The sequence below is a fragment of the Peromyscus leucopus genome, chromosome 15 (genome assembly GCF_004664715.2).
Source record: "Peromyscus leucopus breed LL Stock chromosome 15, UCI_PerLeu_2.1, whole genome shotgun sequence".
Taxonomy (NCBI): Eukaryota; Metazoa; Chordata; class Mammalia; order Rodentia; family Cricetidae; genus Peromyscus; species Peromyscus leucopus.
The window spans coordinates 21,774,071-21,787,060 of record NC_051076.1 but is presented as its reverse complement, the minus strand read 5'-3'; the positions used below and the strand labels follow the sequence as shown (position 1 = coordinate 21,787,060).

Genomic DNA, 12,990 nt, shown 5'->3' with positions numbered 1-12,990 from the left:
GGCATTTGTTTCTAAAGGTCTTTTGCTTATCTATTATGGTTTCCAATTTTGTGCTTTTAGGGGTTTTGTGTCCATACCAATACATGTGTCTACGTCTATATGTATTTCTTATGCTTTTTCTTTGCCTCTCTGTTTTGTTATTTGTTTGTTTTGTCCTATTCAGGTTTGTTTTTATTTTATCTTACTTTTCTTACTTTATTTTTTTTCTCTCTTCCTAGATGCTTGTTTTCTAAGAAGAGAAAGCAAGAAAGGTGTACATTTGAATGGATGGGAAGCTGCAGAGGAGCTGGAAGGAACTGGGAGAGGGGGGACCATGATCAGAATGATTTGCATGAAAAAAAATCTATTTTCAATGAGAAAACAGAAAATAAGATATGACACTAAAAAAACAATTTTAAAACATTGCAGCTTACCAAAACATGTAGAGACTTTAGTGACCTTCCAATTTAAAAAAGCAAAACAAATAACAGGTAAGTGGCCTTCCAGGATCACAAAACTAGCCAGTAATAGGTAATACTACTCTTTTTTAGACCATCCTTCTGCCATACTTAAGCCTTGGTTCTAAGACTGGAAATTTTACTATATAAAGAAATGTACCATACTGTGTTTTTTATGTTAAATTCAATTAATTCAAGACATGATTATTATATATATTAAGCAAGCATATGCAGCACCAACTAATGTATCATATCCTATTTAGCTGATAAATGCAATGGATTCCATACTTATATTTCAATAAACATGTTTACCTTTTTCATCTAAGTAACACTAAACCAAGCCTATATTTGATTTTTAAAAGAACTAGTTAAAGTTAATGCTGTGGGATGTCTTTCTCAATGGTGTGAATATGTGTGGCTCTTACTGGATAATAAATAAAGCTGTTTTAGCCTATGGCAAGAAAGCTTACAGCCAGGTGGGAAATCCAAGCAGAGATACAGAGAGAAGAAGGGCAGACTCAGGGGAGACGCCAGCCTGCTGTGGAAGGAGCCACATGTCAGTAGACTGGTAATGCCACATCCATGTGGCAACATATAGATTAATAAAAATGGGTTGAGTTAAGTTATAAGTGCTAGCTAGCAAGAAGGCTGACCCATAGGCCATACAGTTCATAAGTAAGATAGCTTCTGTGTGTTTACTTGGGACCAAGAGGCTGCTGATGTTGAAGAGATTCATCCTGACCACAGGGCTGGGCAAGACCAGAGCAACTTCCAGCTACAAGTTAAAATGAAAACTTGCCAATCAGTTTGTTGATAAGTTACAAGGTCATTAATTGCCATTATCTTTGTTAGACATACTCTCACATTTATTCACCCACCGAGAACATAAAAAAATGGGAAATGTCAAAATTTGAAGACTAGGTCACAGGAAGAAGTGTGAATTGAACTTCTGGCTTGGGTCTATTTTAAACTAGCATACTCTACATAAAGATGAGGTACCATAGCATATTTGCATATTCAACTCTTTGGTAGCCAATAGTTTGATCGGTTTTGTAAGAAATGAAAAGTTTATCATAACAGTGGAGAGGGTGGTCGTTCCCTTGACTATATCCAGTAAACTTTGTGAATATGCCTAATATTACAGCAAAAATGAATCAGGAAGAACAGGATACAAGGAATGCATCTGAAATCTTGGCCTGTGTTTTGCCTCTGGAGAATTCTTTGTCATGAAGAACATGAATGTGAGGTGGGGTGGGCCCATACAGGAAAGAACAACTGCAAGCTGCCATGCTGAGCTCAACAACAATCATTAAACGGGGCTTCTTCGGGAGTTCACCAGCTGCAAAGTTTTTGTGTTAGGTTGTGATTCCTTCCCTGGAGGGATAGGAGGCCCTAAATAATGTCAAAAGGGTTTTTACATTTCCTGAGAAGCCATTTCAAGTAAACAAACAAACAAACAAACTACATTTGTTTTAATGGAGGTTAAGGCCTCTGGAGATAAGAAATAGAGGGTATAGACATCTAGTATTATTCAACTACTATTTCTGGCACAACAAGGGCATATAATGTATCAAGGAAGTTATACTAGTTTAACTGTAAAATTCCTAAGAAATAAAACAAATAAGTTTTCTTTGTATGGGGGAAAAAAGGTCATTTTGAAAGTTGCAAGACAAAGTGTATTTGAGGATGAAAAAAGAGAAATTAGGATAATTTCAGGAGTAATTCCTTAATTTAAAAAGCACTTTCACGTCATATTGCCAATACTGAGCATTGTTATATGAAGTGCTTTTTAAAAAATCAGAATGTATAATTCATAGTGACTGCTTCCACATACTTTTGCAGAAGAAGAGTTAAGATGTGGTTCTGGGAAAGTTTCACTGCATTCTAGCAAGTTCCTAATCGGTGAGTATTATAAGCAATGTTATGTCAAATATCAAGGATATCTTTAGCCTATCTCTAATTATGCTAAAGAAGGTATATTTTCCCTTCCCGGTGTCTTACCAATCTCTGAATTTGGTGCAAAGAGATTTCTTGATTAACATACAGTTTAATGTAGATTAAACAAACAAGCACTTTTCCAAATGAAAGGGTGTTATATCAAGAGACACCAAGAAGATTAAACTTACTAAAATTTAAAAAGGATCATATAAGATGGCTTACTTACAATTATAGAATAGCACTTTGCCAATATGGCTAAAAATTATTTAATATGATAATGGATCACAAGTTAAATAAGGTATCAATGAAAAGAGGACTGTAAGAAAATACTAGGCTATATCATTAGGCAAATCATAGGCAAAAACCTGGGACATATTTTCTACCATATAACCTGCAACTCAAAAACAATTCTAATAGTATAATATTTCACAACTACTCTTTACCAGTGGAAAAAGTTTAATAAATCGATAGAACATAAATATATTTTATAATGTACATCATATATCTGAACAGTTTATTATGATCCTGGGAATATCTGTATGTTCGTTTTTGTATGATTACATGTTTTTAAAATACTCATATTGCAAAGCTTTCCAAATAGTTTAGAGACTTTGAAAGAAGCAAATGAAAAATTTGTGGGTAGGCAACAAATCTGACATACTTCCTAAATATGACTCCAATAGTTATTACTGTTTTATTCTATTAGAAAATTGCAAAAAATAAAAACTTTACATTCACAGATTTGGTGTCAACATGCATAATCTTGACCACTTAAAAACAAATACTTTTGTTAGTACCAATAAAATGATGTTAGTTCATGTAAAACCAGAACCAATTCTGCAAACAAATAATTAAAACAATACTAAGGATATAAAATATCTTTATAAATTTTGATGCATAATTTCAGAAAAGTTTTAAACTTCTTAAAGTGCACAGGCCAAAAAAAATACTATTTAATGTGATTAATATAGTAAAACAAAACAAATCAGCAACATAAAGGTAGCATCAGAAATCCAAAATTTCTAAATTTAATGGTTTGTTTTTGTTCTAAAGCAGTTATCCTCTCCAAAGTAGCTGTATATTTAAGATAACCTGCATAAGAAACTGACTACAGAATAGGCTCTTACAGATCACCAGGATATATTTGGACATACTGTATTTGTGTGACTTTCCAACATCCTGAATCTTAAGTCAAAGCTAGACTTACCATATGAGTCACAGTGACATCTAGTGGTAAGTTAGCAGTTGGTACTGCAACACTTGTCGATACAAAGGAACAGTACCTAGGGGGATGTTGTTCAATACGTATTCTACTCTGATATTTTAAGCTAACATTCCTATTCCTTCATGTATTCTGAAGCTCTGCTTCATTTCCCCAGCACCTCTACTCCTCTGTTTTCTCCCTATTTTCCCAAACCTTAAGTTCTTCTTCATTTATCCAGTTCTGTTCAGAACCTAGGATTACCCCATATTTTTCTCATTTACTTTTCCTTTCATTGTATATATCTTTATCATTCTCTACCCTACTTCATGAACTTCTGTTTATTTCTTCTAGGGTAAATATAGTAGGTCATGAAACCTAAGCCAAATGAGTCCACTGTAATTCATGCAACCCTGGGAAATTATTTATCATTTCTAGTTGACTTAACTATATGATTATTACCCAAAGTATCATACCATGGCATCTTTAACCTACTCAAAATCTTCTCCCCTACACCGTCCTTCTTACCTATTAGGAAACAAGAGTGTATGTAACTTCCAGGTTCAAGGTCTCAGCTCTCCATCTGAAAGTCCATTCAGAATACATCTCCTTTCCCCATATCAGAGAAACAATTGACCGTTTCAAGGGCTAGCTCCCTTTCATGTGTCCTGTTTTTATTCCTTCTCCAATACTTACTAATGTCTTTTATTTCTTCCCCTTAAATCTTCAGAATTTCCTTATGAGTTTGGAAGCATTTCGTACGTTCAACATGTTTCCACCTCAAAAGATCTTTCTCTGACCTACTACAATCTATTTTCTGTTGTAGAATATTATTTTAAGGTGTGTTACATTTGTGCTGTGGAACATTTGTTTAGTGACGCAAAGATGTGTGGCATTCTTTTATGTTGCATTTGTATAACTCTGTGAAGCTATGTTACTGTGCCTGTCTAAAACACCTGATGGTCTAATAAACAGCTGAACGGCCAACAGGGAAGCAGGAGAAAGGATAGGCGGGGCTGGCAGGCAGAAAGAATCAAAGGAGAAATCTGGGAGGACAGATGAGAAGGACACAAGGGGCCAGGCACCCAGTTACATAACCAGCAACAGAATAAGAAAGTAAGATACACTGAAGTAAGAAAAGGAAAATGCACAGAGGAAAAGGTAGATGGGATAATATAAAGTTAAAAAAAGCTGGCCAAAAAAAAAAAAAAAAAAAAAAAAAAAAAAAAAAAAAAAAAAAAAAAAAAGCCAAACTAAAGCTGGGGCATTTATAATTAAAAATAAGCCTCCATGTGTGATTTATTTGGAGGTGAGTGGCAGGCCCCCCAAAAAAGCAAAAACAACCAACTACAATTTTCTTTCCTTTCACCAAAAACAACTAAAAGAAGACTCTATGCTTTTTTTTTTTTCAATTTCCTCAATATTCTTTTCTTGAACTCCAGGCAATTTAGGGTTTTGGGGGGTTTTTTTGTTTTGTTTTTTTTTTTACAATTTAGTTTTTATCATTACAATTTTATTTACATTAATTGTTTAGAGGTGATCACTGACCTTATCAATACTATTTTTTTATATTCTCAAATTGAAACAGTTTCACTCACCCTTGACTTGGAAAGAGCACAGTAATCCTTTTGTGCTCTTTCTAGCTCCTTTCCAACTCCTCTGCCTTCTTACACAGCCTGAATCAAATACAATATCCATACATGCTTTAGTCTCTGTGAAGAAAGTAGCTCATTTAGTAAGTGACAATTAACTTGCCTATACATTTAGCCCAAACCGACAGACTACAAACTTATTGTTAGTCCTCTCATTGCCTCCTTACACTCTCCTACACGTGTGCTTTAGAAGCACAGAAAGCTTAGTGTCCTTGTCTTCCTTTCCTGGATATTTCTTCAAAATTCTCTGACTTTGAACATGCTACTCTTTATACAATATGGTGTTAGTAATATCTATCAATTACAGCATCTACTATAGCTTTAAAACAGGCTAACTCACTGAAATAATAAAATTGTATTTTTTTTAAAGCAAATCGAAGGCTGGAGAGATAGCTCAATGATCAAGAGAACTGGCTGCTCTTGAAAAAGATCCAGGTTTCATTTTGAGCACCACAAGAAGGCTCACAACCATCTGTAACTCCAGATCCAAGGCACTGGACACCCTCTCATTACTCCCTCAGGTATCAGACATGCACATGCTGCATAGACATGCATGCACAAAAAACATTCATGCACATAAGTGAATATATATATATATATATATATATATATATATATATATAAAAGTTTAAGCTAAGTGTGGTGGCATACGCCTTTAATTCTAGCACTTAGGAGGCTGAGGCAGGCAGATCTTGATGAGTTCAAGGCTAAACTGGTCTACAGAGTGAGTTCAAGAACAGCCAGGGCCACACAGATAAAACCTGTCTCAAAAAAAAAAAAAAAACCTTTCAAGTTGATCTATTTTAGCTGTTTGTTGGTATTGATCCTATTAGGCTATAGATAGATTAATTTCTTTTGCAAAGTATTGTCTCTAAGTCTGAGGTACGTGACCAATTTTACTTGTGAAATATGAACTTCCATAAGTCTAGTTTAGTTTATACAAAACAAGATTTTCTTTAAAAAAATTTAAATGATTCTTTTTAAAAAGCAAAAATAAAAAAGCAGCTATGAAAGGCAGAAAAGACTTTCAAAAGTATTATAAACACAGAATCATAACCATGACATTTTAAGCATCAAACGTATAATACATTGACCACTAGACATAAGCTAAATGTTAGGATATACAAAATTCCATTAATAGTTCAAAAGAATGATAAATAAAGTAGTCATCCTTACCAAATGCTGAGAATTAAGAAATCCTAAATGAGTAATATGGTAAGAAACTCAATAATTTATATAGTTTAATATATAATACAAATATATCTTATTTGTATTATAATACAAATATCTTAATACAAACTCTAAATTTTAGGTATATAATAGTCTCTTGTGGGAATGGACAGAAGTTTACTCGTGTTTTAAATAATTATTTTTTCTTTTTTTGTTGTTCTTAGTCCACTGAATAGTCGGAATATTTTGTTATTGGATCCTAACAAAATTTTGTCCATTATTATGAAAGACACTTTAATGAGGAGGTACTGAGGGACCCAGATTCATTAATGCAAAATGGAGGAAGCAAATATACTCCTTGTTGAATGGACCTTTGTCAGCACCAGAACTATGGCATCCATGGAAGGGCTGAAAAAGGATCTAGACTATAGAAGAAAGGGCTTGCACAAATGTGAGGGTTGGGAGAGAGACAAGGGGGAGAAGCAGCTCAAGCAGTGACAGAAGCTAGTTCAGGGAGTTTCCAAGGGTCATATGGCCTCCAGAAACTTCAGCTCTAGTGTTATCTAATAAACTGACTTTGATTAGCCAATCTACAGTTCACCCAACCAAACCTTTACTAGCTCCAGGGAAAAGAAAGATATCTGGCTAGCCTGTCACAGCTGAGCTGGCCTAGTGCTGTGTATGTCTGACACAGCTTGTTAGAGTATACTTTTTAACTGATTTAACATGACTGATGGTAGCTTTTACCTTAGGTATTAAATCAATAATCATTGGCTGAGACAAAGTTATTAACAGGTCTGGAAACTCTAAAACCCTATATACATACAAAATCAAGCATTTATGCACCTGACAGGTATACTTACTAAAGTGATATGGCACAGTCATTTTAAATGTCCTAAAACAACGAATCAATTATCGTAACCATAAACAGTGCTTTCTAAACAGCTTTGACACTGAAATGAACAATCTTTGTATTTGATGATACTAATTCAGCCTTTTGTGATCAATATAAATGTTATGAAAATTTTATACTATCCACATTCATTACCCAAATTTCACATAGTAATAGATCTGTTAAAATTAATTCTTCCAAGCCAGGCCTGGTAGCACACGCCTTTAATCCCAGCACTTAGGAGGCAGAGGCAGTTAAATCCCTGTGAGTTCGAGGCCAGCCTGAAGGACAGTCAGGGCTGTTACATAGACAAAGCCTATCTTGAAAAACCAAAAAAAAAATTCCTCCAAAAACAAATAAAACAATTATATCTTAAGGATTACTCACTTGCCAAATTTTCTAAATATTATTTCAATTATACACAAGTCTTAGATTTGGCATTTTCAACTTTTTATTTCTCCAAACTCAAGAAAACTGTCATTTTTTTAAATAACAGAATTACTTTGCAGGTTTATAAGTGGTCTATGCTCCCTTAATTTGCTAGTGACTTCTGGGTAGTCTGAATGCTTTGTTCCAAGAATTATAACTAAATAGTTGTGAAAACTCTCATTTAACTCTGTTAACAGTTTTGATCAGGGTTGGCTAACTAAGACCCTTAGCCCTACATCTAGGCCTAACTGGCAAGGCAGAAGAAGGGAAGTACTATCTAAAATGGGGACCTTTAGCAAGTTCTTCCTAATTCCCTAACAGACCCTTTATCTATATATTCTTTTTTAAAATTAACTTTAACTTGTACCAGTTTCACGTTCTTCACACTTTTTCCATCATACCATTTTGGTCAGCCTTAACTTGCCCAAATGTTCTACACATTTCAGGATTAATACTATCCCTCCACCAGTCTTAGATCTCAGCAGGCAACAAGAGTACAAAATGCTTGAAAGGAATGGGTAGGAAGACTTCTACTTCTCAAAAGATAACCAAAAATAAATAAATAAATACCTTCCCTAACTTGAATAAATTCAAGGAAATGACTGAAATTAAATGAAAGTCAAAACTACAAAGCCGAGTATTTAACTGGAAGGACCGCGTACAGAAGCAGACCTACGAGCAGGAACTTCCTCACTTCCATGTGATTTCTTCCTTCCCTTTCTCTAGGCATACTGGTTCTCAAATGTCCTGCTATTGTTAAAATCTCACACACACACACACACACACACACACACACACACACACACACACGATATCCATTTGTATATCTCAATAATCCTAGGAAATATGTTTTTGATAAGAAGCAGACATGTTTTGAGAAAGAAGTGTGTGTGCGTGTTTGTGTGTGTTTGATAATTAATCTTTTTTATTTATTCTTAACAAAATAAAATGTAAGATAAAACAAAAACCATTGCATTCAACTTGGATAAGGCAAACCAACAGAAGGAAAACAACCCCAAGAAAAGACACCAGAATCAGAGATCTACTTGTTCACACTGAGGAGTCCCATAAAAAGAATAACTGAAAGCTATGATATATACACAAAGGACTTGGTGCAGATCCATGTACTCCCTTGTGCTAGCTACTTCAGTCTGTGAGTTCACATGAACTTTGCTCAGCTGATTTAGAGAGACTTGTTCTCCTGATGCCCTCTGTTCCCTCCAGCTTTTACATGCTTTCCACCTCCTCTTCAATGGGGTTCCCTGAGTTCTGAGAGGACATATTTGATGGAGACATCCCACTTAAAGCTGTGCATTTGATGATGATATTTTTGTAAGCCAATGTTGGAAATATCAAAATTAAACACACGTGGTTTCCTCTAGAGCATGTAAATGTTTCACCATGTAATATGACTTCTCAAGAATCCCTAGTGATTCTCTGCTGTCTACTCCAGAAACTCTAACTCTTCAACAGCCCAAAGCTTAAGCAGTTGAATGTTCTATCAGAACAGGAATATTGAAACATTACAGAGAACATCTAAAACAAAGACAGAGATGCCACTGAAGCCATTTATCAAAGTCAAGATGGAGAAATAATAATGAATCTTCTTGTGTCAAAAATATAATAGAGCACTTAACTTACAACTTGTCTTGATTTAGTCCGTGTACCTACATGTTCTTGTTTCAGTGAACATTGAAAATCCAAAAATACAGTACGTAAATCCTTTTGTAATAATTGCCTTACTTCTCACTGTTGGTAATAAGGGTACTTATTATTACTGAACTCACATTATCAAAAAGGTGCTAGTCTGTAGTGTGTTATAACCTTCAAGTCCTTAAAGCAAAAGATTCCTTAAATTCCTTTTAGCACATCAAATAGACTCAATAAAAACATTTGATCTATTTGAGCTCCAACTCTGTTATAGCCACATTTTCTTGGTTTCAGTTTTATGAAACTTTTACTTGTCATATTTAGCAAAGATTACATTTAGTTGTTGAATTTATATATCTGTATTTCACTGTACTGTCAAGAGCAGTACACAACCAGAATGGTAATTTTGCTCCTCATCCTCAATAAATATCTAGTAGTGTGTGTATGTGTGTATATATATACATTTTTTAACTGCAGCTGGGAAAACAAGGAAGAAAGATAATTTAGAACACAGAGCAGCCTCCTATAACAAAAATTATTTGGTTCAAGTGCTAAGATTAAGAAATTATTTCATTGGGCTGGAGATACAGCTCAGTGGTTAAGATCACTTGCTGCTCTTACAGGGATCTGTAGTCCCTGTTTGGCTCTCAGGATATATATGGCAGCTCATAACCACCTGTTAATTCCAATTTGAGGGGATCAAATACCCTCTTTAGAGCACTGTACACATGGTGTAAATACAGGAATATACAAAAACAAGACACTCAATACACATAAAAATAAATAAAACTTTAGAAGGAGGAGGAGGAACTACTTTGGGAGGGCAAGGACACTGTCTGTTTCAACTCACATCTTCCCAGAATAGTTTGTGTTGTGAAATAGAATAATAGTTTAACTATGTAAAGATGTGTTGCATTTGTTTAACTTATGTAAAGATGTGTTTCAGTTTGACCTTGTCTGCCTAAGGCACCTGACTAGCAAATAGCTAGGCAGAGGAGAGACAGGCAGGGGTGGTGAACAGAGAGAACGGAGCAGGTGCCAGCCAGCTGGGCCCCGAACAGACAGACACGGAAGAAGCAGTATGGATGGCACATAGATGACGTAAATGAGCCTGGGGGGCAGGGGGAGGGCAGAATGCAGATGAATAGAAACAAATTTAAGCTTAAAAAGCTAGCTAGGAACAAGCCTAAGCTGAGGCCAAGCATTCATAATTAATAATTAGTCTCTTTGCTATGATTTGGGGACTGATGGTCCAAGAAAAGCCTGGTACAAGTTTAACTGTATAGGAAACAGTGGATAAACACATCACTCAAGATGAGTTATTAGTTCTTCTCAAGGTTTGTTCTTGTTCCTTGCCTTTAGTCACATTTGCAAACCCACATAAAAGACTAGATATAAAGGGCTTAAAATTTACACATAGATTAGTTCTTAAAGTGCCAAGACTACTAGATAAATGTGCTTCATCATATACTCTGCTAACAAAAACTGAAATCAAATAACAAAGAAATACTTGGGAGTCTCTATACACTGTTTTATACATAGGACAGGTACTAGATGCAACAAATCATGCTCATAAATACCAGAATACAAGTATAAGACTGCCCACATTATCAAAGGTCCTTAGTAAAACATTAAAACAAACTTTAAGATTCCCATATAGTTTACATTAAGTATGAAAATGCTTCTTGTCTTCCTGAAGTCATTAGACAAGACCAAAGGCATTATAAAGCTTTGCTTACATAAATAAGAGCTTGGTCATATACCAAACACTAACTATAGATTAATTACAGATCTCAGTTTCTTGCCCCAAGTTACAAATGTAGATGGGAGAAGCTAGAAGAAAATGTTTGCTGTAAGTCAGAAATTGAGAGATAAATGCTAACTAGGTTTCCAATTACAGGTGCAGAACTAGAGTATAAACGTATACATACATACATTTCCTAATTTTATTTACTTTAAGAGCCAAATAACACTGACACCCAATACAATGATCTAGTAGCCAATCTGGGGTTCTAAGTATCCTTCTCTACCAAAACAAAACAAATGCAAAGGCAAAAGCAAAAGCAAAAGATCCAACATATTCCCTAGAAAACAACTGATTCTGATTCCAGAGTCCAGACAGAGATTTTACAAGGTGAGTCTGGAACATAGTACTGTACCAAATAGTAAAAGTTGTTCAAAGAATTATAGAGACATATTAAATCACATGACTCTAATGATCTTCAATTAGCCAGATGTGCAAAAATCTGCACATCAAAATATCTGTGGTCAAAAATGACTGTTGAATATGGAAATAAATACCTAAAATTCTAACAATGGGGATATTTGGTTAGGAGGATCAAGTTCAAGGCCAACCTGGGCTAAGAAGCAAAATTTGTTTCAAATAAATATATACATAAGTAAAAATAATAAAAAAAAAGGCATAAATAAAGCATGAAGTGTTGTCGGATAATCTTTTTATACACTATGAAGATGTGTCTGACAAGGCACCTTCTGATTAGTTTAATAAAGAGCTGAACAGCCAATAGATAGGCAGGAGAGAATAAGTGGGACTTCCTGGAAGAGACAGGAACTCTGGCAAGGAATCAGAGGTGTAGGATTCTCCAGCCACACACAAAGGAAGTGGGACATACAATATGAGAGGTAATGAGCGGTGTAGCAGAATGTAGATTAATATAAATATGTTCATTTAAATTCTAAGAGCATTGGGAACAAGACTAGCCAAGGCCAAGATTTCATATTTAATAAGAAGTCTCCAAGTTGAGCTGGGTGGTAGTGGCGCACACCTTTAATCCCAGCACTCGGGAGGCAGCAGGCGATCTCTGAGTTTGAGGCCAGTCTAGGCTACAAACTGAGTTCCTGGAAAGGCGCCAAAGCTACACAGAGAAACCCTGTCTCAAAGAAGAAGAAAAAAAGTCTCCATGTCATTATTTGGAAGCTGGCAGTCCAAAAAAAGACCTGTTACAATCAAGTCTGTGATGATGCTGTCCAAATATGTAATCTACATGCCATCATGATGAAGCATCAGACAAACCCAAAAATGCAGTCATTCTACAAAATTAGTATGGAGTCTTGAAAAAGGATCAAGGTCATAAAAAAAACCTCTAGAGCCATTTTAAATAAAAACAACTAATGAGTCTTAACAATCAATGTATGTATTTGGATTAAAATCCTGCAATAAAAGATTATTGAAAGAGCTGGCAAAAGATTATTGAAAGATCTGATTGGGGTATGATGAGTCAATTGTAGTGACTGGTGTACCAATATTGATTTCTGACTTGGTAGTTGATACTCTTATAAAAAAGAATTTTCTTCTTTGCTACAAAAATAAGCCAAAGTAGGAGTAACACAGCATTTACTCAGTCATGGAGGAAAAAAGGCATTCTTACAACTTATCTGTAATTTGGAAATTAATCAAAAACATAAAATAAAAAGAAAATTGTTTTTCATTTGTACTTTGTAGATTAATCTAACATTTAAGACTTTTAATTAAACAAGTACTGGTGATAAATCTCCTTTCCTCACTTGTTAGCCACATAAATATTCAGTGCTCTGCTCTTAGGACAGAGAACGGGGACACTGAAGAAAAAAGTAAACAAAAATCACTGCTTTCAGGAGACT

At 34.9% G+C, this 12,990-nt stretch overlaps 1 protein-coding gene across 4 annotated transcripts in view; it reads right to left on the bottom strand.

Annotated features, from left to right (window-relative positions):
* The window catches only part of Akt3 (AKT serine/threonine kinase 3), a 244,883-nt gene that overhangs the window by 166,473 nt on the left and 65,420 nt on the right, over positions 1-12,990 (bottom strand). For 2 of the 4 annotated variants that reach the window (XM_028865526.2, XM_028865527.2), the window contains exon 3: positions 5,175-5,288. The exons of 1 other annotated variant lie outside the window; for it this stretch is intronic. In XM_028865526.2, the coding sequence (XP_028721359.1) occupies positions 5,175-5,288 (114 nt within the window). The remainder of the gene's footprint in view (positions 1-5,174; positions 5,289-12,990) is intronic. One more of the 4 variants, XM_028865528.2, reaches the window with a different exon arrangement.